The sequence below is a fragment of the Zalophus californianus genome, chromosome 15, assembly GCF_009762305.2.
Source record: "Zalophus californianus isolate mZalCal1 chromosome 15, mZalCal1.pri.v2, whole genome shotgun sequence".
NCBI lineage: Eukaryota > Metazoa > Chordata > Mammalia > Carnivora > Otariidae > Zalophus > Zalophus californianus.
Genome location: NC_045609.1, coordinates 17918250 through 17944056, shown reverse-complemented (window position 1 = coordinate 17944056; position 25807 = coordinate 17918250). Strand labels below are relative to the sequence as shown.

Sequence of the window (25807 nt, the reverse complement as noted above, 5' to 3'; positions counted from 1 at the left end):
TTAATTTGGTGGGGAGATTTAGCTGACAACATCTGCCCCTAGCTCAAATGCAGCTTTATTCTGACACTCGCTTTACTACCTCAAGAGGAAATGTGATCTAATCTAATCTCTATGTGTCATGGGCTGAATTATGTCACCCCAAAAGTTGGACACTGAAGCCCTAATTCCCAGTTCCTCGGAGTGTGACTGTGTTTGGGGACATGGCTTTTTAAGAGGTGATTAAGGTAAAACGAGGTCAGTAGGGTGGGCCCTGATCCAATGGGACTGGTGTCCTTATAAGAAGACATTAGGACACACGCACACGCAGAGGGAAGATCACATGAGGACACAAGGAGAAGCCGGCCGTGGGCAAGCCGAGGAGAGAGGCCTCAGAAGGAGCCAGGCCTGCCGACACCTTGACCTTGGACTTCCAGCCCCCAGTACTGTTGCTGAATGACTTGTTGAAGCCCCAAGTCTGTGGTGGTTTGTCATGGCAGCCCCAGCTGACCGAACGCCATAGGTCTCCATCCTGGCCTAGGGCTTGCTCATACCTTCCTCCGGAGGCCAGTGTCCACCCCCTGAAGGAGCCCCTGTCCCTGAACTTCAACACAGATGGCTAACATCTCTTGCTGAGGCTCCCCTGGCCCCTCTCACCCCTCGACTTCCTTCCGCAGGCCAGGCATCCCTTCCAGTGTCTCTCTATTCATTTTTAACTTGCTTCGGCCCCTCCCTCATGTTAGGGACCCATCTATCACAGCCTCGAACTAAGGAAAGGAACAGGTGAGCCCTGGAACGCTGCCGAGGCTGACCGCTCCATCCCAGGGAACCCCAGGGGCTGGACAAATCAGAGCCGTAGCTCCTGGTTGGGTTGGCCAACAGTGTTGCCAAACAAACTCAGATACACTCATCGAAAGAGAAGCCAACGATTCAAGAGATGAGGGTTTGGACAGGATAAACAGGGAAATTTATTTCAGCTGCCAGCAGCCAGGGGAGGTGGCAAGCTCAAGCCCTTGCCAACCTTTCCACCTGCAGGATGGACACCTAGAGCTTTATGGGAGAGGCTCAGGGGGTATGTGCGAGACAACAGGCAGAGAGTGCGTGATCACGGCTGCAGGGCAGGACGTGTTCAGCCCACAGTCACGGGCAGGGAAGCGGACGTGTGTGGGGGGGTGGTCTTCCAGGCATTTCATTGCTATCAGGGCTTTGCTGCTCTGGAGGTTGGGAAGTTCCAGTCATTGCAAAACACCTTCATCAGTGCCTCAAGAAAGTGCGACAGGAAATAAGCACGAGGGGTTTAGTCAGCGCACGAGGTAAGCAGTCTTGTCTATTTCCGGTTTTAACCATCGGGATCCACGGCCGAGCAAGACTCAGGTCGGCTGAGCAGGTGCCAGTGGCCTCACCCGTGCGATGGCCTTTCTCAGCGGGCCCTACGCTGTTGACAGTGACCGGCATTTTCACCAGATGGCCTGCCATCTCAGACTCAAAGTCCTCTCGCTGTCCAACCTGGTCCCCTTGACAAGCTCCCCTTCCTCAGGCACAATGTTCATTTCTTGATCCTCATCTTACCAATATGCCCCATTTCTCTGCTCCTGTTTGCAGCAAAACTCCAAAGTGTCCATTCAGTTCTCTCCCTGTTTCCCCTCCTCCCATTCTCTTTATTTGCATGCTAGACGTACAGTGTATTTTACTGTGTTTAATTTTTAAGTAACGTTAGAGAGAGCCCGGTCCTTGGCCTACCTCTTGGTGTCCTCCGCCATCTTTACACGCCCTCTCTGCACCCAGCCCCTCAGACGTCTTCCCCACGCCTCTCTCCCACACTCCAGGCACGTGCATCTTACTGCCTCTTGACTTCCTCACTTGGAGTCCTGGAGATGGCTCAGACCCCACACATCCCACAGTGAACTCCTGACCATCCCTCAAGAGCCAGCCCCGGCTGCCACCTTCCATTCCCGGCCGAGGCATCTCCCGATTTGCAGGGACTCAGGGCCAAATCCTTGGGATCTGCCTTAGCTGCTTTTTTCTTCCCATACCTCACCTCCCGCCTCACAGAAATCTTGTTGGTTCTACCTTGAAACCATCTAGAGGCTGAACCTCCGGCCTCCTCCTCTGTTCCCACCCTGGTCTGAGTTACCATCCTGTCTCTGTCCCTTTCTGAAAGATCTTTCTGCTTCTGACCCCCCACCCCCCCACAATCAAATCTCAACATAGTGGTCAGTGCCACACCATGTCACTCTTCTGCCCCAACCACCCCCCCACCACTGCCAGAGGCTTTTTGTTTTGCTCAAAATAGAAGCAAAATCCTTATGATAGCCCATGGGACCCTATATTCTCAACTCGGCTGCGACCTTTGGCCCATCTGTGACCTCTTTTCCTTCACTTTCATTTTGTTCCAGCAACACTGACTTTCCTGGGTTCCTCTTGCAGGGCAGGTTAGCTCCTGCCCCGGGGCCTTTGCACTGGCCACTCTGGCTCCTGCTTGGGATCCCCTTCTCCCGGGTACCTGCTTGGCTAATTCTCTCACCTCCCCTCATCCTAGGCTTGGATCTCACCTGTTCCACGGGGCCTGCCTGACCATCCACTGTGCACGCACATCACTCACCCTTCCCTTGCTCTGCTGGCCTCTGTCCAGTGCACCTTCTACCTCCCGGCATACTGTTTACTTACTGATTATGTGCAATGCCTAGTGCCTGTCCCGCCCCTCCCTCGTCTGCTAGAACAGAAACTCCAGAGGGAACCTAAGTCTGTTCTGTCCCAGATGTAACCCAAGTTCCTAGAACAGCGCCTGGCCCCAAGCATGTGCCCAATAGATATTGGTTGAAGGAAGAAATAGAAGTCTCCTCTAAGCCCATCCACCACTGCCCTGCATTCCCTGAAGTGTGAGGCTTCGGAGGCATCTTTCACACCGAGCCTCCTTCCCTTTGGAAACATCCTCGCTCCACAGGTGCCGTCTGCCATCCCAAGGCGAGGAATGGTCCTCTTCACCCCAGTGCATCCTGGAATCATCTATTAAATTAATCTTCTAAACATGCTGCTTTCGGTCTATCTTGTTCCCCACCACAGCCTGTTGGATCAAGTTTGATGTGAGTCTCTCACGGACGTGGGTACCGCTTCTCTGACTTCTCATAACGGCAACCGAGGGCAGCTTCTGATTTAAAGCCAGATCAATACAGCAAGAGATTAAGCACAGTAAACCTTTCTTCATTCGGAAATCCAAAAGGGACTTGGGTAGAAACCTGGCTTGCTCTCGATCATGTATATTGCATTTTAAATTTTCTCTTTACCCCTTAATTGTCCATACCCCACATTTTGTCACCTTATTTATGGCCTTCCTATCAATTCCACAGGTGCGTGCTCTGTCTTTCAAGCAAGGCCATAAGTTCCTTGAGGGTAAAGGCTGTTTTATACAGCAATACCTTGATTAGACATTCCTCAGGAACAAGACTCATTTACTCAAAGTCAACTATGTGCAAAAATAAAAACAAAACATCTTCATAAATCATTCTAAGCAGAGCTGCCTGCTCACAGCTGTGTGTCAGAAATACTTCAGCGCAGTTTCTGTTTGTCTCCACGGATGCTGAAGTCGACAGGGCCCATCACAGGAGCTGGCAGCAGCCTGGAAGGTTTGTCCCTGGGCCTGGAGTCTCTTCACCAGGACTTGGGCCTCGGCAGTGCCATCTTCAGGCTCCTTGGGCGACTCTTCAGGATGTACCCGCAGCTCCCCGCTCCCACAGCCTCCTCTGGAGCAGATGGGTCTGGGAGCCTGTCCTTCATGTGCACTGATGAATGGTTGTATACACGACACTAGACGCTGTGAGATTTTCCTCTGTGTTCTTCCTTGGTGTGTTCCAGGAATCTAGAACAGACCTTGGCACAAAGCACAGACTTGAAAATGTCTTCGTGGAACAGGGGACTGTGAGCTGAGGAGGAGTTTGTGCTTGGAAATCTTGATCCCCAGTTACTCAATGAAATGTTCAGGAATTATCAATTATCTTCATAGGGAGAAATGTTCTCCCTCCTGCTACCCTTTGAAGCAAAAATACCCCTGAAATTACCCCTAGGCTTGTTAAACAGATCCGGACCTGCCCTGCGGTGACTTCCTCACTGCCTGCCATCCCTGCTCCTTGCTGGTCCTCGGAGGAGGACGGACCGTGGCTGTGTCCCTCTCTCATGGACCAACCTCATTGTGTCTACAGATCCTTTAGGCCTCTCTCGAGCTCTCTTCTCTCCTGGGCTCTCTGCATCCCTCATCCCCTTTGAGGTCAGACCTTGCTTCCCTTCGTCCTTAACGTTGACCCAGCCCTGCTCTCATCTCCTTTCCTAGGGTTTCCAGACACAGCAGGTCACGTTTCCAGAACATGTGGTTGTATTTGGGATCTGGTTCAGGAATTTTCTTAGTATCTGGCAGCAGCCTGGAAGGTTGCTTTTCTGACATCCTGGAGCATCCTGGAAGAAGAGGAATACTCTTTCTGGTGAAGTTTCGGACAAAGACATTCTTCCTGGGACTGAGAAGTCTTTGCTCACAGAGGTATAACTTGGTGCTTTTTTAGAATCTCCCAAGGAATTAGACCCAGAGCAAAAAAAGTTTCATGAAACGGAATTTAATCATTAGGGCCTGAAGCACAGGAACCCCATGGTGTACAACTTCATTTCCCTTTCACTGTTTAGAGAAGTTCTAGACCCAGCACAGACCTGTAATAAACACCTGTTGAATAATTGATCGACTGACAGCCAGCCAAGCATGCCGGATGTTTCTGTCTGGCTACAATGTCTGGGATTTTTTTTTTTTTCCCCAGGAAAAATTGTGATTATTTTCACGGCAGTTATTCTCCAGCTCACAAGTTCTCCTTCATTTGTTCGTTATTCTTTCTTTTTCTCCCAACTTTTCATTTTGAAAAATTTTAAATAGAGACAAAGCTGAAAGAATAGAACAATAACCCCAGTATTGTTGGATTACACTTGGGTTCCACAATTAGCATTTTTCTACATTTGTTTTTTTTTCTCTCTCTCTCCATATATTTCTCTCTCTATATCATAGGTATATATATCTATGCCTATATTTTTATAACTCTGTCTATAAATATAAAAACTTTGTTGCGGCTATTTTGAAAGTCAGTTGCAGACATCATGACACTTCACCTTCTAAATGCTTCCTGCATCTCCTAAGAATGAGGACATTTTTCTACATATAACCACAGCAGCATTATCACAGCTAAAAATTAATAATCATTTGGAAATAGAATCCAATGTCCTTTTGTTTATTCTTAAGTTGGAGAGGTCTGCTTTTGGACCACACAATGACTTTGCTTTCTCCAAAACTGAATTCTAGTCCTTGCTCCTTATAGATTCCTTGGGTTTGACAGGTGTGGTAAGGTCCTGTAGTTCATAGAACACAGTTGCATTCTCTGGTTCTTGGATGATAAAGGGCTATTTGGGCCCCAAATATGGATTGTTTCCAGAACAGACCGTGTCCATCCTCAACAGGGGCAAAGGAAGTGTTGTTTTGGGACACTGAGGGCTGCTCTGTGCCCCACATAGCCGTTAGAGCTTCTCAGCCCATACAGCTATCCACCCTATGATCTCATTCTCTCTTAAATCTGTCTCTAGCCTCCTTTATCTCCTTGTATTATGGAATAAAAACACTATATACAAGTCAGCTCATCTCTTGGCAATTCTGATTCAGTAGGTCTGGGATGGGAATCTCAAGAAATTATATTTTTACAAAGCTCTCCAGGATTAGAAATCTGGCAGGGGGAAGGGAGAACGGAAAATCCCCCATGACATGGTCTGCCTACACAACACTTCTCTGTACATCTTATGTATGTGTGTTTGTGGGTTGTGTAAGATGACTCCAGTTATCTTTGGAAGTGAGTGGAGTATAAACTATAAATAAACCAGAGACTTCCTCAGAACATCCACACGCACTGGAGCTGATCTTGGGACTCCGCGTCTGGCGTGGGCAGGCAGGGTGGAGCGAGCTGGGGTTTTAGAGGGAGGTGACCTGGCTCTGCCCTTGGTGCTGCTGTCGACAAGCCCGGGGATGGTTTGGGATAACTTACTTGAGTTCTCGGAGCCTCAGGTCATCCTCCAAGATGAGCAGAGCACTACCTACCTCAGGAGGAACGCAGAGGGATGGTGTGTGGGAAGACACTGTGAAATCCGCAGCAGGAATCTAGTAGAGCCGGAGACAGATTCACCCTGGAACCCAGAGCTATCTGGGGGGCTGCTGGAGCAGGCACCGGGGACCTTCATTTACCCAATGAACTGAGAGGCCTCCCGGGAAAAAAGCTCATCAGAAAGGAAGGGAACTCATCCACAGGGGAGGAGGGGCAGAGGTATCTGAGGTTAGGGAAGCATCTGCCCTTCATCCAGAGGCTTCTCCTCGCTCTCCGGGGCACAGGCAGGGAAAGGCTCTCAGAGCAGGGTGTACCAAAACTAAAGGAACTGGGTTTTTGTCATCCCTGGGGAATATGGGCAGGGCAAGGGGCCAGGCAGCCTTCAGCTGTCCTGACCCTGCACCCCTGCTTCCTGGGGCAGCTCTCAAGTGCACGGGCATTAACAGAGGTGGTATTACAGGGGGCGCTAGGGGCACAGCCACGGGGCAGGGGGCTGGCGGGCAGGCTTCCTGGGAGTCTTGGGTAAAGGGATGTACAAAAGGGGGAGTTGAGAGCATGAACACCACCTTCCAGCTGACAACACAGCATAGGCAGAGAGAACTTGGAGGGGCCGGACGTCAATTCGAAGCCACCAACAAGCCTCTTTCCCCAGGCCTGTGTGGCCTACGACCCAAGCATTTTAAGGGGGAAAAGAGCTATGGGGAATGAGGGACTATGGTGCTGACATCCCAGCTCTCATCTGGAGCTCCTCTCCCCACGTCTAGAGCACAAGAGGCTGGGACGAGGCCCCAGGCAGAAGGATCCATGAGATTAACAGCGAGAGTCAGGTGTCTGAGCAGCCCTGGTGGCCTGTTCATCATCCTTAATGGCTTGACACTCCCCTCATGCGAGGTGAGGAGCTCCATGTCCACAAGCCCGGGAGACTGTGTGGAGGTTTCTGGGGATGTTTCCAGCAGTGTGGGTTGCAGGGCAGGCAAGGAAGGGAAGCGGTGACAGGAAGTAGCTGGGCCGCGGTCGCTCTAGACAGAGGCTGATGAGAGGGGGCGAGTTTCACCAAGCATTTATGGAGACTGAAAGGAAGTCAATGATTTTTCATCCTGAGGGTTTGTGTTTTTTTGTTTGTTTTTTTTACTGAAGTATAATTTCATATAGAGAGTGAATATGTCATAGGTGTACAACCCATTAACTGTTTCCACACACAACACAGCCGGTAAGCAGCACCCAGATCCCTAGCCTGAAGGTCTCCAGCATCCCCCAAGTCCCTGCTGTGCTATTTTCATCAGGCCCCAGCCCTCTCCCTCCAGGTGACGCGTTTTGCCTGTGGTGTGGGCAAATGTTTCCTTGTCACTCACATTCCCAGGCTCTGCAGCCCTCAGAGCTGCCCTGGGCGAGGAACGTTAACCGCGTTTCTCGTCCATATAAAACTAGAATAATAATGACATTTGCTTCATCAGGCTGTTGCAAAAGATTAATAATAATCGCATAAAATAATATACGAACGGCACTTGGAACAGTGCCTGGCATGTAGTAAGCACATCATTAATGTTTATATTTTTAGGGCAATTGAATTCCTTAACTTAAATCACATTGACGAATTATTTCTCAGTTGCGATGCAAGTCAGGAAATTTCTGGGAAGATTGTGGCAGGTGGTTACCACATGTCTCCATGGGGTATGCGGGGTTTGAGCTTCTGTCACTAAGAGTGGCACCTTTGAGGGACAGTGGTCCTTGACTCACAATGGATGGAAGTGTTCTACTTCAAAGTGTCCTTTCCCATTAAAGCCAGCCTGTGGTGGGTCCTGGGACTCTGACGGGACCTGAGCAGTGTTCTTTAATCTCCCCTTTTGACAAAAGCCTCTGTGTAAACACATTTCAAAATTTTGCCGGGGGGGGGGGGGGCAGGAAGATTTCTGAGATCCAATCTTAGTGTTTAATATTTTGGTCCTATTGAAGGCGTAATAATTTTGTTTTTCTGTTCTCTCTTAGCTGGGTATTTTGCCCTCATTCAAATATTTGAGGCAAAGGAAAATGGAGCTATCAGATTATAAAAAAGTTTCCATTGTATAAAGACACAAGTATCATTAAATTGTACAGGGCTCCTGACATTTCTGACAACAGTTACCGGCACGGCACAGCAAACTGGCAGGAGAAATATCTAAGTTATATTTATATGTTGCTACAAATATGTAGCTGTTCATACTGTACTATACAGTCAAGAAAAAAGCCCTGAGGGCTTCCAGCATGAAAATCTTACATTGATAAATGGCAGCCACAGTGCTATATGGTGCCAGGGGCTGAATAAAGGGCAAGTCAACACTTACAGAGACTTTGCGCCTCAGCTCATTACCTATAAAAATACAGAAACCATGCACGAGTGACTGACAGTGTGAGTGGAGGTGTGGCAGAAGAAGCAAAGGTAAAAGAAATGGAAAGAAGGAGCTACATGTTGTGCTGGCTGCCTAGGGAAAAGAGATGCATGGAGTTTAGAGTGCAGGGTTGTAAGAGCTTTAGCCAAATGATTTCAGGCTTCCACACCTTCCCTAATCTGCAAAATGACACCAATATGTTCTTCACCCAGACTCACCACTTTCTAATATTTTGCCATATTGGTTGCATTATCCTCTGTGTCTATTTCTTCTGACCTTTTGGGAGTAACTTGTGTTCTATCTCGCCCCTTGAACCTTTGATCTTTCCATTCGCATTTCCGGAGAACAAGAATCCTCCTGCGTGACAGACAATAGTGCCGTTCTCACCATCAGAAAGTGCAACACCGCGTGATTCGCTAAGGCGTGCTATAGTAGGTAACACGATACTGTTTCCTAATCTATGGTCCATAGTCCAATTTTGTTAATTGTCTTATTCATATCCTCCACAGCGTTCTTTGGTCCCCAACACAGGATCGTGTACTGCATTTAGTTATCATGTCTCATTAGGGCCACTAATCTGCAATAGTTCTTTGCCCTTTCCTTGTCTTTCATAATAGTGACGTCTCTGCAGAATACAGACCAGTTATTTTACAGACTGTTCTTGAATTTTGTTTTTTTCCAATATTTATTCATTATTAGACTGAAGTTATGAATCCTTGGCCAGAATACCAAAACTGTGAAATGTCCTTCTTGGGGCATCTGCAGACACAGGATATCCATCTGACTCTCATGAGTGATGCTAACTTTGATCACCTGGCCAAGGTATTGTCCAGTTTCTCCTCTATACAGTTACTCCGTTCCCTCTGCAACGAATAAGTATCCTACTGAAAGATATTTGAAGATGCTATAAATATCCTCCTGATCATCAAACTCCCCTTTCACCAACCAGTCTCTACTGGGATGGTTGCAAGATGGCAATTTTCAATTTCACCGTTCCTTTCACATTTATCAGTTGGCATTTTCTGGGAACAAAGATCTCTCCCATCTCCTTCATTTGGTTATCTATTTATTATCAGCATGTACTCAAAGATTCCTAATTTATTCAGTATTTATTTTGATATATATATGTCTAGATTTAGCCAGTGGGGGCCCTTCAAGCTGGCTCCTGTGATGTTTTAACATTCCTCCACCACTATTTCTTACTTTCCATTACAACAAGATCTTCTAGGCTCATTAGTACCTTCTAGGCTCTGGTCATTGAATCAATCATCTCTCCAAGGAAATCTTACGGCAGAGAATGGTGTTAGAGACCAAGATCTGGTTGCAAGATGTGCTCATTGCTATTGTGGTATCATTGCTCTGGGATCTTCTCAGTGGACAGATCTAGGGAACATGCACATGTGTGTATATGTATAAATATATATGTACATATTTACAGCTCATACTGCTAATTCTGATTCCAAATCTACTCCATAGGAATCTTCCTTGCCTTCCTCACCCTTTCCTTGTCTTTCATTATAGATCATTTGGTATCATATCTCTCTTCTTTCACAGTGAAAACCCTAGCTCCCCAAAGCAATATATTTTCTCTTTTTTTTAGGATTTTATTTATTTATTTGTCAGAGAGAAAGATAGAGAGAGAGTGCACAAGCAGGGGGAGCGACAGGCAGAGGGAGAAGCAGACTCCCCAGCAATACATTTTCTTATATGCTCAGTTGCACAATATGCATAAAATAGATTAATTGCCACACCATAACACTATGAAAAACACATAAGGAAGAGTTCAAAAATTGCTTGAACTTCTTTCATTCTCTAGGCTGGGGTTATCTAACCCAAGTACTTTGTTCAAAAGGTGTGCATATTAGTTCTTTTACCCCCTTGCAGTGTGGTTATGTTATTCATTTGCATTATAGTTGGGTTCAAGTCTTTCTCTTTGGATCACATTTTTAGGGCCTCCCATCTTTGTTGGTTGTATTTTACTTTTTGGAGGACATCAACATGTTTCCAAAAGTCAAACCTAGGAAAACGGTGTACTCAGGGAGGTGTCACTCCTCTGTCCCCTCTACCCTCTCGCCCTTTATAAGTAAGTCATTTCATGGTTTTCTGGTATATCATTATTGTATGTGTGTGAGTGTGTGTGTGTGTGTGTGTGTGTGTGTGTGTGTGTGCGCGCGTTGCCAAAAAAAGCAGATATTTGTATGTTTTCTTATTTTTCCTTATTTCTTACAAAAAATAGCATATAATATATATACTCTGTCGCAGTTTGCTTTTTAAATTTAATAACATATCCTGGAAGTCACTCCATATCTGTTCACAGAAGTCTTCCTTATTCTTTCTTATAGTCCAGCCAACAGTGTTTTGTCAAGCTTTTGAATTTTGTGGGGTGGGGAGAGGGATAAATCGTTTCTCTGTACTGTTAATTTGCAATTCCGCTATGAGTGAAGTTGAGCATCTTTTCATATGTTTACAGACTCTTAAGATCTTTACCGTGAATTGTCTTTTTATGTGTTTTGCCCATCTCAATGTCTAAGTTCCTTATATATTAGGATATTACCCCTTTATCTATGATATGTATGGAAATAATTCTGTCCAATTTGTCATGTCTTTTTTCTTTTTTCAAATTGAGGTAAAATACACATAACATAAAATTTACCGTTTGAACCATTTTTAAGTATATAGCTCTGTGGCACTAAGTACATTCACACTGTTGTGCGACCATCACCACCATCCATCTCCAGAACTTTCTCATCTTCCCAAACTGAAGCTCTGTACTTAGGAATTCTACTACTCTAGGTACCGCATATCAGTGGAGTCCTATAGTATTTGTCTTCCTGTGACTGGTTTATTTCCTTGGCCTCACATCCTCAAGGTTCAGTGACTTCAGTGACTTCAGACTGCCACATCTAGCAATTTTTTTTTTTTTTTGACTGCTAGGTCTGAAAGCTACAGACTTCAGACCTGTTGCCACACAATGGAAATAGAGTTCCATCGACTTTTTTTCTACCCTGCAGCACTGTACAAAGTTTAAGCCCCATCTTATGTCCCTTACTCTATAACATTAATAACGGTTTTACTCCTCTGGTCAAATCCTAACTGATACACAACTGATACGCCTTCATTGAGACTTGAAGTTTTGGCTATAAATTGTCCTTCTCCCATGTTCTTCGGCCTGTTCTACTTTGATATTATGATCACAGCTCCTCCTTTTTTTAGATTTTGGTTTTCTTTCCTTTTTTTTTTTTAAGATTTATTTATTTATTTTGAGGGAGGAGAGGCAGAGGGAGAGATTCTCAAGCAGACTCCATGCTGAGCACAGAGCCCAACTTGAGGCTCCATCTCAGGACCCTGATTCATGACCTGAGCCTAAAACAAGAGTCCAATGCTCAAGTGACTGAGCCATCCAGGTGCCCCTCGATTTGGGTATTCTTTTATAAACAGATTTGAAAATCTTTTTTTTTTTTTTAAGATTTATTTATTTTTTTGAGAGAGAGAGAGAGAATGAGCAGAGGGAGGAGCAGAGGGAGGGGGAGAGAGAATCCTCAAGCAGACTTCCTGCTGAGTGCATAGCTTGACTCGGTCCTCAATCCCAGGATCCTGAGATCATGACCTGAGCTGAAATCAAGTCAGACGCTCAACTGACTGAGCCACCCAGGCGCCCCTTGAAAATCTTTTAATAGGCAAATTAAGCCCTTTTGTAAATGATATCGTGATATGGTTTGATCTCATATGCTCTGTCATATTATTTTCTTTTACAATTGCTACGTGTGTTATGATATACTTACTCTGTTTTTTTTTTTTCTCCCACTATCTGGTATGTATTCTTTGCTATTTTAAAATTTTTTCTCCTGGGTTTTAGAACAAGGTTTCTGATATCTAGGAATATATGTATTTTGCTTTGTGGTCAAGTTTTATATTTTTATGTTACCCTTAGTTCCTTCCTTTGTTTCTTAACCTTTTAACAACTGGGTGTGCATTTTATATGGTCTCCTTTGACTTCCACCTATTGCCTTTTTATAGTCAATGATATGATTCTGTTTTCTCTTTTCTCTCTCCTTTCTCCTTCAATTGCTTTTAGTTGTTGGTGTTTTACTTTACCAGAAATTATAATGTTTACATACTATTCTTCCACCAATTAAATATATAAATTGCTCTCCATCAGTCATTTTGCTGGCTTTCCTCTGTTTTCTCTTGGATGGGGGAAGCCCACTCTCCAGGAAAGGCATATAATGGTCTCTGAATTTTTGCACTCAGTTCCTTTCTGTTTGTTTATAGCTGCACACAAAAATCCTTGGCTGGTATTTGCTCACATTGAGTTTCTTGTAAATGCTGCTCCATTGTTGCCTTGCTTTGTAGGTTGTTCTTAGGAAGTCTGACGCCAGCCTAAATTTGTGATCTCTATAAGTAATTTGATCTTGATGCCTTTAAAAGCCAATAGTTTTACTAAGATATATTTTGGAGTTGATTATTCCAGAACAGTTTTTCAGGGTACTTGGAAGTTACTTTTGATATACAATTTAAATTTTTTCTTATTTTTGAATTCTCTTCTGGGATTACAGCTTTCCCCCAGTTTTAATTTTATAATTGACCTAACTATATATAAGCACCGTATAAGTTGTACAGCATAATGACTTGACTAACATATATTGCGAAATGAGGAGCACAATAAAGTTGACATCCATCACCTCATAGATACAGAAAGAAAAAAAAGTGTTGTTTTCCTTGTAATGAGAACTCTCAGGACCTACCCTCTTAATAACTTTCAAATGTGCCATACAGCATTATCCATCATGATGTAGTTATGTTGAATATTACATCTGAGATTACAGTTTCTTTTTTTGTTTTTTGTTGTTGTTTTCTTTTTTCTTTTTTTAAAGATTTTATTTATTTATTTGAGAGAGAGAGAATGAGAGATAGAGAGCACGAGAAGGAAGAGGGTCAGAGGGAGAAGCAGACTCCCTGCTGAGCAGGGAGCCCGATGTGGCACTCGATCCCAGGACTCCAGGATCATGACCTGAGCCGAAGGCAGTCGCTTAACCAACTGAGCCACCCAGGCACCCTGTTGTTGTTGTTTTCTGCTTCACTGGTGTTTCCACGTTGAGGACTCTAGTTCTATGTAGTTTGGTTCTTCTTTCCTTTCATTTCAACCACTTCTCTTTGAACACTTTTTGCTTCTTTCTTTATCTTATTTTCAATTTCTTGATTATTTTCTTGCCTTTCTTCAGTGTCCTTTTACATATTTTTTTTTCCATTGAGGCCTTTTATTTGCAAGTATGTATTACATCCCTAGAAAAAGAATCCCAGGATTTTCTCTCCTGTGTGTTTTTGTCTTGCTTGTTCATGGTCCATGATGCCAGCTGAGGTTGTCAGTACAATGAAACCAAACTGGCGGGATGGGAGAAGGTTATTCTGCCATTTTTCTAGATCTTTCAGTTGTACATCAAATCTGGGGCTGATCACTCCACACTTGTTTAACCTGCCCATGAGGTTCACAACAATTTTCCCTGCTCTGTGATCATCAATGATTTCAATTTCGCCAATGTAACCATGCTTCATCATCACAGTGAGAAACAGGACAATGACTTTGGAGCACGGCCTAATAAGAACCTGGCGTTTGCCTCTCTTCTCAGCATTGTTAATGCTCTTGAGAGCATCTGCCAGGACATTCATACGCGCCATTATGGCGGCACGGAAAGATGGCAGAAAGAACCTTTTTACATATTTTTATTTGACTATATTCTCCCGTGGGCATTTTATAATTATTCTTTGTTTCTCAGAGAGTACCAATTTCTTTCCTGAATTTGATCAACTTTTGTTACATTTCTTCCTAATTTTTGTCTAGTCTGTTCTTAGTTTTTGAATTTCTGATTGCAGTTGTCTATATGTATGCATATATATATGTCTGCGTGTGCACACAGGTCCACATACATGATGCTTTGGTCAGTTAGGTAGTTTGATCTGTGGTGTTACAATTTCTCCCGCTTCCTGGTTTTATGTGTGTGTGTGTGTATTTTCATTGGCTGAAAATGTTAGGATTCATTTTTTTTTCATCATAAGAAATGTGATTCCTTTTTTGTTTTCTTTTTGTGGTAGCTTTGTATGCAGTCAATCTGATGTTATTCTGTTACTAGGAATTTTGACACAGGGTTCCCACTTCAAGAATGTTCTCTTCTATCTGTAGAGTGAAGTGAAGTTTTTAATAGATAACGGTGTCTGGGGGAGGGACTGACTGTCCTTTATTTCTGTAGGATCTTTTATTTGCCCTTTTTACTTCCTTCTTTCCCTTCACTACCAGGCCTCCAAAGGGCATTACCCTTTCTTTATTTATTTGACTTTTCCCAGAAGCAAGGCTTCTTCAAGGCTGCCACCTCCTGTCCCATTCTCTTTCAAACCTCTTCCCTGTTAAGTACCCGACCTGTGTTCAGCTTTAGTTCTTGGTGTTGGACTTTCTCTTTGTAGAGGCTTTAAGCCCGGACTTCACTTAAGTCCTTGGCAATAGCCAAGGGAGCTCTGCTGGAATTTGATGTCTTTTCTTTCTTCTACTTACGAAGTAATTAGAAGTTCAGTTCACAGCATTGGCATTCTGTCTCCTAGCAGGGCTGACGGCTTGTTGGTGTTTGTATTTTGCTGAAGATGTGAGTAGGGATTGAGATTCAGACAGCTGCCATTATCCTCCAGACTGAGAAGCTCCTGAAATCACTTTTGAAATACCAAGTGCCAACTAACATTTCTTTCTTTCCTAGGAGTACGGGAAACTTTGCGTGTGGCAAGGGCATCGTCAAGGTTACACAGATTCTGTTACGAGACAGATGTGTCTTCCTGAGATGTTTATGTGTTAACTCTTCTTTTAAGAAAGCAACAAATTAAAAGGAAAAGATTGAAAAAAATATTGCGTCCCTTCTTCCTCTTTCATGTTTATTAAAAACAAAATAAAACAAAGAATACTGCTATTCAGGGCTGTCCATTCTCGGAAAAATATTCGCTTGACCTCTCTTATTCTACCTGTGGGCCCCCACCTCTGACTAAATAATTACATAAAATTGACAGCTGGGGATCAGGGATGTTTTGCTGCAAGATTAGTAAGAAAACTGCAGAAGTCGGGTCCAGGAGGCGGGTTTGCACCAAAACACTCAGGTGGGCCGGCCAGTAAGAGCGAGGCCGTTAAGGGTCTGAGGCGGTCCCCAACACCCGAGACCCAAGAGGTGACAGCCTCGGCGGCGCGGCCGCAGGCAGCAGGGACCGCCAGGGTCCCGGGTGCATGTGCACGTGTGTGCGCGCGCGCGCCCCGCGCGGTCCCGGGCAGCCACCTGTCACTCACGGGGGCGGAGGGGCAGCGGCGGGGAGGACGCAGAGGGGGCGGGGAGGCGGCCGGAGCGGGGCGGTGCCGAGGCCCGGCCCCGCGGAGGCCCTCCCGGCGGAACCCCCCCCCCACGCCAGCCCCCCGCGTGCTGCCGCCATGGAGACGCGGTAATCCCCTCCTCCGGCCCGCGCCCCGGCCCCCACAGCCGCCGCCGATTGGTCGCCCTTTGCTCCCTGACCCGCTCGCCTCCTCCGAGGCCGCCGCTTCCTGCTCGGGCGCCGCGCCGCGCCGCGCTCCCGGCCCGGGGCGGAGCTCGCGCGCCAGGCGCGCGCCGCCTTCGCCGCCGCCGAGCAGCAGCCCGCGCCGGAGGAGGAGCCGCCGCCGCGCCCTTCCCCTTCCTCCGCTCCTCCCCCGGCCCAGCTCCCCGCCCGCGCCGGCCCCAGGCAGCACTCGCGAGCAGCGGCGGCCGCGGCCGGCGGCCGAGAGGAGAGAATGCGGCGGCGCTCGCGGATGCTGCTCTGCTTCGCCTTCCTGTGGGTGCTGGGCATCGCCTACTACATGTACTCGGGGGGCGGCTCCGCGCTGGCCGCGGGCGCGGGCGGCGGCGCCGGCAGGAAGGTGAGTGGGGCGCCCTGCCCGGGCCCGGCCACCCCCCTCCCCTCGAGCCCCCGACTCCCCTTCCTCCCGCCGGCCCCTCCCGCGCCGACGCGCCCCCTGCCCGGCTGCAGACGGTCTGCTCGGACGTGGCCGGCCGGGCACCGAGGGGGGCTCCCGCCCTCCTGCTCCTCTGCCCGGACCTCGGCTCGGGCCCCCGCTCCCCTCCCCGGGCCTCCCAGCCGATTCCCCAGGGCACGGGGCGCACCCGGCCCCTCTGCGCTCGCCGGGCTCGGGAGAGGGCGACCCGGCGCAGCCCCGCAGAGCTGGGGACCCCGGACACCTTTCTCGGTCGCCGTAGACGTCCCCCTCCGTAGACGTCCCCCTGTGTCTGCTCCACGTAATTGAAGTTGAGTCTTGTCCGGCCGCCGGGAGCCCCATCCCCTGCGGTGGGAAGTTTAGCGGTGGGGGTGTTGGGACACACAAAAGGGGGTGGGAGGCGTGGAGGGAGAGGCGGCTGCCTTTCCAAAGTGTCATGTACAGGAGAGAGGAGTCCAAGTTTCTTTTCAGCCCTTTGATACAAGCCGCTGCAAATCCCCACCCCTTTCCCTCTTGTCACCCCGCGGCCAGGGATGGTGGTCGGGGGCGCAGCTCGGGGTCTCTGCCCCTTTCTCCCTCTGCCCATTGCCTCTGGCGGGGGTGGGGGGGGCGGAATGCAGCCAGCCCCGCGCCGGATAGAACGGACTCCCTGGGCGGGTGTAAGCGGAGGGCCAGCGCGCCTCTGCGCCCCGAGTGAGGCCGGCCACGGACATCCCGGAGCCGCCCCCCCCCCCCCCCGACCTTCCCCTCTCCGCCCCGGCTTTACGCTCTGGCCGCTTGGCCCCCGCCGCCCCCGCCGCCCCCGCCGCGGCCCCCTGCGCGTTCCTTCCCCTGCCCGGCTGCCCGGTTACGCGGGGATGGTCCCTGTTCTATGGGTGTGCTTTGAGCAGGCTCCCAAGGGCCGAGTGGTTAGGCCGTGGGGACCGTGTGAGCCACCTGGACCCCCCGGCGTATTCGGGAGGAAATCGAGCGGCCAGAGACGCCCCGACGGCGGGGTTCTGCGGCCGTCGCCCGCTGGGAGCGGAGGGCTTTGGCTGTGCACATGCCGCCGGCGGGGTTGTGCTGTTTGGTGGGGAAGAGGCTTTGAAAGCCGCGTTATCTTTTCCAAAATCCTGTAACCCTCATTACTGTGACGTTTAGTGTCACCGCAAACCCAGGAAATTCTGAGTTAATGGAGGTGGACCACGGGTTGGGCTGGGACTAGGGAATGATATTCTGGAACAAGGCAAACGGGACTGACTGTATATGAACAGACTTTTTAGCCTTAAAGTCAGACACCAGTGAAGTCAACGCTGAGGTTTGGCTGCTCCAGAGACTGCTTCAGAGGTTTCCCTCCTGGTTTGTTTCTTTCTCCCATTCATTCATTCATTCTCACCTGAAGGTATGAGATGGAGGTAGTAGGTATCTTGTTTGAGTCTTGAGAAATTGCATGGGTTTGCTTTATCTGGAGGGGGCAGAAATGAAAAGTCTTTCCATGTGCTGAATTGGCCTAGCTTAGTTCTGAGCCAGCAGTGCTCTTCGCCCAATTTTTTCATGCAGGGAACTGCTGTATATGTACCTGAAGTCTCTTGTTTATTCACCCGGTAGGAGCAGTGCAGCCCTTTGAAAACTACACTCATGTTAAACTGGAATTATTTTCAAAACTTTGCTTTGCAGTTAAATGGGCCTTGGCAGGTCCACATGGCCTGGTGTGCCGGTAGGACCTGGCAAAGCCTCTGCCTTTCATGCAAAAGAAAAACAAACAAATAAGCCGTACTGGTATTTCTCTTTCCTTGGTTTGGCACTTTCATTAGTACATGTGATTAGAAATAGCACAGTGTGGCCTTAGCATCCAGAGAGGCTGATTTCTCCCTGGTGGGCTTCATTCAGCTGCTGGGTTTTGATGGGTCCTCTGTGTTGACCTCTGAAGTGGTATCCTTAATTAAAAAAAAAAAAAAAAAAATCCAAGAACTCTTCGTGACCTAGTGGCAATAGGGAGGTACAGGGATCAGGTAGGAAAAAAATGTGTGGAAAATGAACAATTATACATGGATTGGTGATTTGGGATTCTATTCTTTCTGTGAACGAACCATAAAATTTAATCCTAGCTCTTAGAATGGTTTAGTGATTTGTCAGTTGAGGAAGAGGTGTGTAAATGCAATAGCTTTTGAAATCGCAGTAAAAGACTCATTAACTTAGTGTTGTGGACCCTGGTATAAAAGTCGAAACCGTGAGACTATTCTGGAGGGCCTGAATAGAACCCCGCTGTCCTGAATTGCCGAATCTAGAGTATAGAACTGCATAGTATTCCTTCCTCCTGAAGTGTTTCCATGGATTTCAGGACTAAAGAGTCTTCAAATTTAGTTCATCCTTATGATAAAAGAAAATATGTAGTTGATCACGTGGTATGCAAGTAAAGGCAGAATTTAAATACTAGTGATAGTTTTTTAGATGCAAGTGGAATTAATGTTTCTTCTCTTGTTTCATACTATGCTATAGTAAGTCAGGGCTCTCATTCGGTATTTAGCCAATTTCTCTCTGCCCCGGCGTTTTTCACGGGGTACCAGGCTTCAGTATTAGGCTTTGGGGGATTGTCTGATGGGAACGTGCATGGTGTTTCTGCTGCTTCAGCACCTCTGCCCAGGCTTGTCACTGTGTGCCCTGCCTGTAAAATAACTCATCTCAGGACTGTTATTCTCCATTTGCCAAAACCCAGAAAGCCAACTCACCTCAGATTGCAGATCTAATAAAGTGAATAGGAGCAGGTGCTCGAAAGCAATTGGGGCATTGCCACACCATTTGGGACTCAGTGCTGAGGTTCAGAGTGTGCGGTCAATCAGTTTATGCATAATATTGTTTAAAATTATTTCATTTGTATAGATCTCTTCGCACCTCCCGTAGTTTGCTCTTTCCCCCTAAATTAAAGATTTGCACTCTGAGAATGCCTTTCCTTTAAGCCTCTTAAATACTTTAAAATTTTAATCATGTTAAGTCTTCCCCAGGCCTTGGCAAGTTGGCAGTGGATGGAGCTGTATAGGAGAGAAGGGATTTCTGTTGTAGTGAACCTGCCTCTGGGTAAAGTGTGGCTGTTGAGGCTGGAAAGGGAAGGGTTTCCCAGTATGTGAAGAATGATCGCTCCTGAAAGAGAGTGTGTCCAGCCTGCGACTCCTTGTCTGTGCTGCTCACATCCTTGGGAGGTAAGGGAAAGTGTTAGCTGAAGGACATGGCCAAGGGCCTGGGCAGCCTGTTTACTTTCCACCACCCTTCCTTGATGAACAGGCACAGTGCTGCAGCCCTTGCTCTGGGGGTTCAAGGGTGGAGGACTTTGGGGGTGATCTTGTAAGAGGCATTTGGGGGAGGAGGGAGTGATGAGGGGCCCCAGTTGGCTGGAGCATGGGACATGTGTAGGGGAACAGTAGGGTTTGAAATTGGAGAAGGATTTGGGGACTAGGCTGTAGAGAGAGGGCTCCGCACGCCAAGCTGACCTGTTGGTTCTTAATTTGGTCAATCCTAAGGAAGCAGTCATGTGTTTTGAGCTGGGTAGTGGACTTTCACGGGAAGAGGAATAGCATGAATCCATTTATTGGTAGTGAGTGACCTTAGCTCTCTACCCCCTTGGTGACCTTTACTAATTAACTGAACTTCTCTGACCCTCAGTTTCTCAGCTTCACAGTGGGGATCATCATATTCACCTTGGGGCAGCAAGCTCAATGCCATTAGTAGGTGTTGAGGAATAGTAGACACCGAATAAATGGTTTTGAGGATTGGGGCATAAAGAAAAAGTAAAAAGCCGAAATACTCCTTGAAAATATATTGAACCAGGAATCTGCAGTGTCTTCTTGCTCTCTGGAAAATCGTTGATGTTTTTATTTTTTCTTTTATCCTTTATCCATTCCTCTGAGATTGATTTGTTTGGTGTATTTGGGTGTGTACTAAAGAACCTTGAATGACATTAAGGACTGCCTTTTGGGGAAGTGGTCCAGACATGCCAGCTCTCTTGGTACCCAGCTGTGGTTGTCGGAGTGGGGTTCCCACCTGTGGGCAGCCAGCAGGAAAGCTTGGGTGGAGGACACACCTTTCTCTGGTGGTTGTATGAACAGTGGGAGTGGCTCTGTGTATGTGGCCCTAAGTGGAGATTTCTTGTGGCAAGGAAGCCGGCCCGCTCCACTCCCCACTAGGACCTGGACTCCCCTACTCTGCCTCTGCAGCCTTGCTTCTCCAGGCAGGAGGGGAGAGGCTGTGACTGCTCCTCCTGTGACAGGTTTGAGGTGGGACATGAAGCCATCACGGGCCTTGATGGGTGTCAGTGGAGTCTGTGGGTGGACGCGCAGGAGGGGACCCATACTATACCTCGCCACCTACAATCAGTTTGGAGTTTAAGGAAATTCCATTTGAGATGAGAGTTTGAAGCTGGGGTAGGGAGGGCAGTAGTGGGGGTGGGGGGGACTCTAGCCAGAGAATCTGACAAATGGCCCTGTAATAGAAACTTTTCTCCAAGGAAAATCAAGTTTCCCTGTTCCCGAGTTATGTTGTGGCTGCCTTGGGTGCTCAAACATAATGGAAACAGATTGTGACTGATAAACAGTGCCAGAGCAGTGAGCGCTTCCCTTAACCTTCTAGCAAACACGAGAAAGCTGCTGTACCCAGTACAAAGTAGGGTCAGCTTGCTCGGGCTCTCAGACCTTGAGGTAGGGCTGGGGAGACCCAACCGGTAAAGTTGTGTGTGGGCTTCAGGCCCTCTGTCAGTCTCTCCACTGTACCTCCTCGTGCGTGGTGGGTTTCCTCTTTGCAACAGAGGAAGAGGTAATCGAGAGGTGGTCAGGAAAATGATTGGGCATGCATGGGGAGCGGGAAGTTAAGTTTGGGAAAGATGTCGATTTCAAAGCAGGCAATGCTGTGCCGCCTACCTTCTAGCAAAGCTGAGGCGGTTGGCTTGGTGGAAGGAGGAGGAGGTGGTGGTGGTGAGGGTGAGGCTGCCTGGGGCAGAGACCCAGGCGCACGCAGGAGTTGACTTTGAGGTTCTGGCTGAGATCCCGGGAGAGACACAGGGTTTTTCTGGGGAAAAAAAAAAATCTATGGAGTCCCCTAGCTGGCCCAGCAGAATTCGTGGGAGGAGAAAATAGCCAAACCTGGCCAAATCCACTCCCTTTTCTTGTTCTCCTGATTTTCTCCTTGTGAATCCTGTTCTGGAAGGTTCGCGTGGATGATGCTGAGACATACAAGCCGGGTGGATGTCCAGATGGAAACGCCCATACAGTGATGCCACACAGATTAAAATAGGGGGTGCTTCCATACTGGTTGTTAAATAAATGCCCCTCTCGTGACCTCGAGGGACTCCTAGCCCCCGGCTGTCCTGGTCGCTTCCCTTGGGATCCCTCCTCCATGATCAGCAACCAAAGAATTGAAACCTGCCACCACAGGGACCTTTTGGACGCTGAGTGTTGAGTATCAGTCCTGTAAGTGTGCCACTTGGACCCAAAGAAGTGTTGGCCTGGTCTCACTTCTCTGACCTGAAAGGTCACCTTTCCCTTGAGGGAGTGTTAGATTGATTCTCTGTTGCTACTGGGGACCCTAGTTCCCCTACTGTTGTCTTGGATCCTTGCCTCCAGATTGCCTCATTGGTAAAGTTTTTGAAGGCGGACCTTCTGGCACTTCCACGAGCAAACCCTCCTGGGTGGGTTTCAGGATAGGCTGGGCCTGGTGAGGAACTCTCCTCCTTCGAGAATTAGATAGAAAGTGTTGGAGGGAGCACCCCAGTAGACACTCGTGCCCTCAGGGTGGAACCTGACCTTGTCTCTTAGCTGGCGTGAGGATTCTCTAGCCTTTGGTCATGTGCTTGACCTGAAGAATTGACTCCAGGTGAGGAGGTACCAGGAATGCCTGTCTGGTTTGCCTGGCCACTCAAGAGAGCCTTCTCCACCTTTCTCCTTTCTGACCATGGGCCCATTTCTAGGAAATAAAAACCAGACTCGAGGAGCAAACAAGGCCTTGCGTGGTGGACCATATCCTCCCTGCCCTCGGCCCCTTGCCCTGGGCAGGTAGCTCTCTGTTCCTGGCCTCACTCTGCCCCTCGCAGCCTGGGGTGAGACATTCCGTCATGTCCAGTATTAGGGGCCTGGGAAACATGGCATTTTCTACACTTTGGGTTTCGTAGCGTGCTGGAATGTAGAAGAAGTGATTCTTTGGGGCTGGGTTTGAAGAAACCAAAAACGGTCACATAGAATCTCACTCGTGGGCCTAAATGGAAACTGCTTTCCTGGGCTTTGGGAATTCTATGCTGTGTGCCCAGTGTCTTCCAGGAGCTGGCTGTTGGGCAGCAGCAGCTGAGGGTGGCTGTCTGGGGCCGTGAAGCGGGCCACTCACTGTGGCTCACTGAGCTTTTGTGGGGCCGCCTGCCTTGGCACACTGTCGCCTGGGCCTCTGCCCTCCCCGGGTCTCCCAGGCCCGGAGCGCCGGCCACCCGATCCTGCCAGGGCTGGCTGTTTCTTGCCATCTGACTCTTCGGGAGGAGGAATGGTCGGCACGGCCGGGACAGAGTTACTGGATTTCCAGAGCCCAGCTCCGGACCTGTGTTTTGTCAGGGTCAGGGGGCCTTTGGGGGCGTGGTCAGTCCAGATCAGCGTTGCTCAGTCTTGATCCTGGTTGTCATTTCGAGCCGGATCATCTTGGTTGTGTGGGGTTGCCCTGTATGTGGTCGGGTGTTTAGGGGCTTCCCTGGCCTCCACCCCATATGTGACAACCGCCATATGTCACTTGGAGGACACAGTCCCCCCTCATTTAGAGCCACTGCTGTGTCTCTGTTAACTTTGATTGCTTTTCTTCTCCCTGTGACCTTTGCAGACCCTGTTAGACCCTTGCAGAACAGGACGGCCTCTTCGTGTGGTCTGGGCTGGAGCCCTGGGCAAAGGGTTTTAATCTAATAAACACTTGCCCTGTTAGCACCCGCTGTGTGCCAGGCCCCGTCCTAAAGCTGCTGTATCCATATGAACTCAGAGACTCCTCGTAACAGCCCTTTTGTTCCTCTCATTTTACTGATGAAGCCCGAAGCACAGAAAGGGTAAGTCACTTTCCCAAGGTCGTGGAGCCAGTGGACGGCAGACCCAGTCGTCCACTTGGAGGCCTCTGTGTGGACCCCTGGAGGCAGGGGGCTTTGTCCGCAGCATAGGGCCCGGAGGTGTGTGCCGGCCCGCGGCGTGGCCTGTGGCTTGCTCTTGGGAGCTGGGCTTCCCCTGCTCCCTTCCATGCTTTTTGGCACTTCCCTCATCCTGCTGCACCATGTCGGAACATTCCTGGGAGGCATTTTGGAGCACACTCAGTAATGCTTTGATGGTAACATCGGTCCATTTTGCTCTTTTCTTCATTTTCACCTTTTGTGCCGGGAGAGGTTTGGTGTGTTCTTATCCGCCCGACATCTGCGTGTCCCGAGGACGACATCCTCAGCTGCCCCTCTGGCAGGAGCAGAAATGAAAACAGGCTCTGGTCCCTTTCATTCATTCTTTCAATGAGTATTTCTTCAACCCCTGCTATGTGACAGGCACTATGTGGGTATTTGGGAATATGACAGTGAATATAACAGACAAAATCCCTGTGTTCATAGAACTTTCATTCTTGGGGGGGTGGGGGCGGAGGGTAGCTAGACCAAAACATGACAGGTAAGGAAATGACATGGTATGGAAACAGGTGCTAAGTGCCATGGGAAACACAGCAGCATAAGGGGCTTAGGAACGGGGTGGGGGTTGTCGTGTTCCCGCGATGGTCCCTCCGGCTCGATGGAGAAGTGAGGCTTGGGCAGGTTTGAGCCAAGACTGGAAGCAGGTGAATTTCTGCTTCACCTGGGGCTCACTCTGCTTCCCATGCAGCCCCTTGTTTTAGCCGTGTCCTGTCTTTTGGTGATACTTCCTTTTGCTGGCTTTTGCTAAATTGAGCTGGTTTTCTTTCCCATAGGTTGTTGCCTTTGGTTTGTCACAGATGAAATTTCTTCTGTGACGTGGAAATCTTGGGTCTTCTTGTTCCAGTGGTGTCTTGGGTGATGTGTGTACTCCTAGTGAAAATGGTATGCATACTCCCATGCCCCCGGCTCCCACTTCAGACCTGGGACTGCTTGAGGTGCCCACAGGTTAATTTGCTCGTTGACTCAGTAGAATGTGCTTGTGGAACAATCTCGTTGCCTGCTCTCTGAGCTGATCTCTGTGAAATGCTAGGTTGGACCAGGTAAGCATCCATTGTCCATTGTTGAGTGCACTATTAAGTGACATTGCACATGGGTAGAGTGCTTTCCACGCATATTATCATGTAATGAGAAATCCTTGTGGGTCTCTGTGCACCTGCTCTAGCGCAGGATTTCCACTGTGATGTAATCTCCGTGAGTTGCTGTGGATGATGGGGCTTGTTGATTCCTGCAGGAAAACCAGCCCATAGGTTTGAAACCAGAGGTCAGAAACCTGCCCGATACCAGGGCTTTGGAGAGGTCGTTCTCAGCAGTGTGGGTTATGTTGAGGCTCTGCAGTCTGTAGTATTTGTGGGAAATAAAATGGACCTGTGACTTCATTGCCCACAGCCGTTGTAGGGAGGTGGGATGGTAGGAAATTGCAGGTCCTCCTGGTTCTCACGGGGAAGCATCCAGCTGCTTTTCAAAGAAAATGTTGGCATTTATGAGGTTATTAGATATTTTATGAGTTTACGTTTGGTGCCCCCAGTGTGTTTCTGGGTACAACAACTGGAACCGTTTGCATGGCAGCAAAGGAAAGGTAATTTTCAAGTCCTTCAGACTTAGGAGTGGTTGTGGTGGTTTCTTTGTCTCTGCTTCTTCAGAGGTCAGTGCGGGGAGTGAACTCTTTCTTTGTGGAAGGGTGCTGCTCTAGAAAGATGACACACTTCAATTGAAGGGTCCTTCGTAGCTGAATCACGCGGGAGAGCGTGAGTAGCTGGTGTAAGTTAGAGGTCCGCATTTGGGAGTTGCTCATAAACTAAGCACTCTTGTTATCAGGCGGTGGCGAGTGGCGGTGACTGCTGTCCTGGATGATGGGCTGCTTGGCCCAGCGGGGACGCCTTCAGGTCTCATTGTCTTGGCACTTTCTGCCTCAAGGGCTCTCCCGTTGACCTGGATTTGGAGCTTTTGCTCTGTGACCTTCACGAGGCTTAACCTCTTTTCTTCTCTCTTCACTGCCCCCTCTGCCCAGTTCCGGGCCTTTCCCTGCTCCCTTGTGCCAGTCAGCTCACCCACCTGCTTTTCTGCTGCTCACTCTTGATAATCACTGACTTTCCCCTTCATAGAGAATATACCTCTTTTTATCATATCTAAAATGCCATTCTTCATGAAACCATTATTTTATGTACCACCAGGCAAGGAAAAAAATGCTGTTCATTGAACTGTGACACAG

At 48.4% G+C, this 25807-nt stretch overlaps 2 protein-coding genes across 3 annotated transcripts in view; one reads left to right on the top strand and one right to left on the bottom strand.

Moving 5' to 3' along the window:
* Positions 1-13741: 13741 nt before the first annotated feature.
* LOC113923629 (40S ribosomal protein S15a-like) lies at positions 13742-14134 on the bottom strand. Its single transcript, XM_035724318.1, has one exon. It carries the CDS (start codon positions 14132-14134, stop codon positions 13742-13744), a length of 393 nt encoding a protein of 130 aa, XP_035580211.1.
* A 2016-nt stretch (positions 14135-16150) lies between these two features.
* The window catches only part of GALNT2 (polypeptide N-acetylgalactosaminyltransferase 2), a 181244-nt gene continuing 171587 nt past the window's right edge, over positions 16151-25807 (top strand). The window contains exon 1 of one of the 2 annotated variants that reach the window (XR_003520303.2): positions 16151-16373. Coding sequence is in view for 1 of the 2 variants with exons in the window: in XM_027595939.1 (XP_027451740.1) it covers positions 16248-16373 (126 nt within the window). In the remaining variant the exon portion in view is untranslated. The remainder of the gene's footprint in view (positions 16374-25807) is intronic. The other variant, XM_027595939.1, reaches the window with a different exon arrangement.

Excerpts from the sequence above, each read along its gene's own strand:
- LOC113923629 (XM_035724318.1), bottom strand. The coding sequence starts at position 14,134 with ATGGCGCGTATGAATGTCCTGGCAGATGCTCTCAAGAGCATTAACAAT.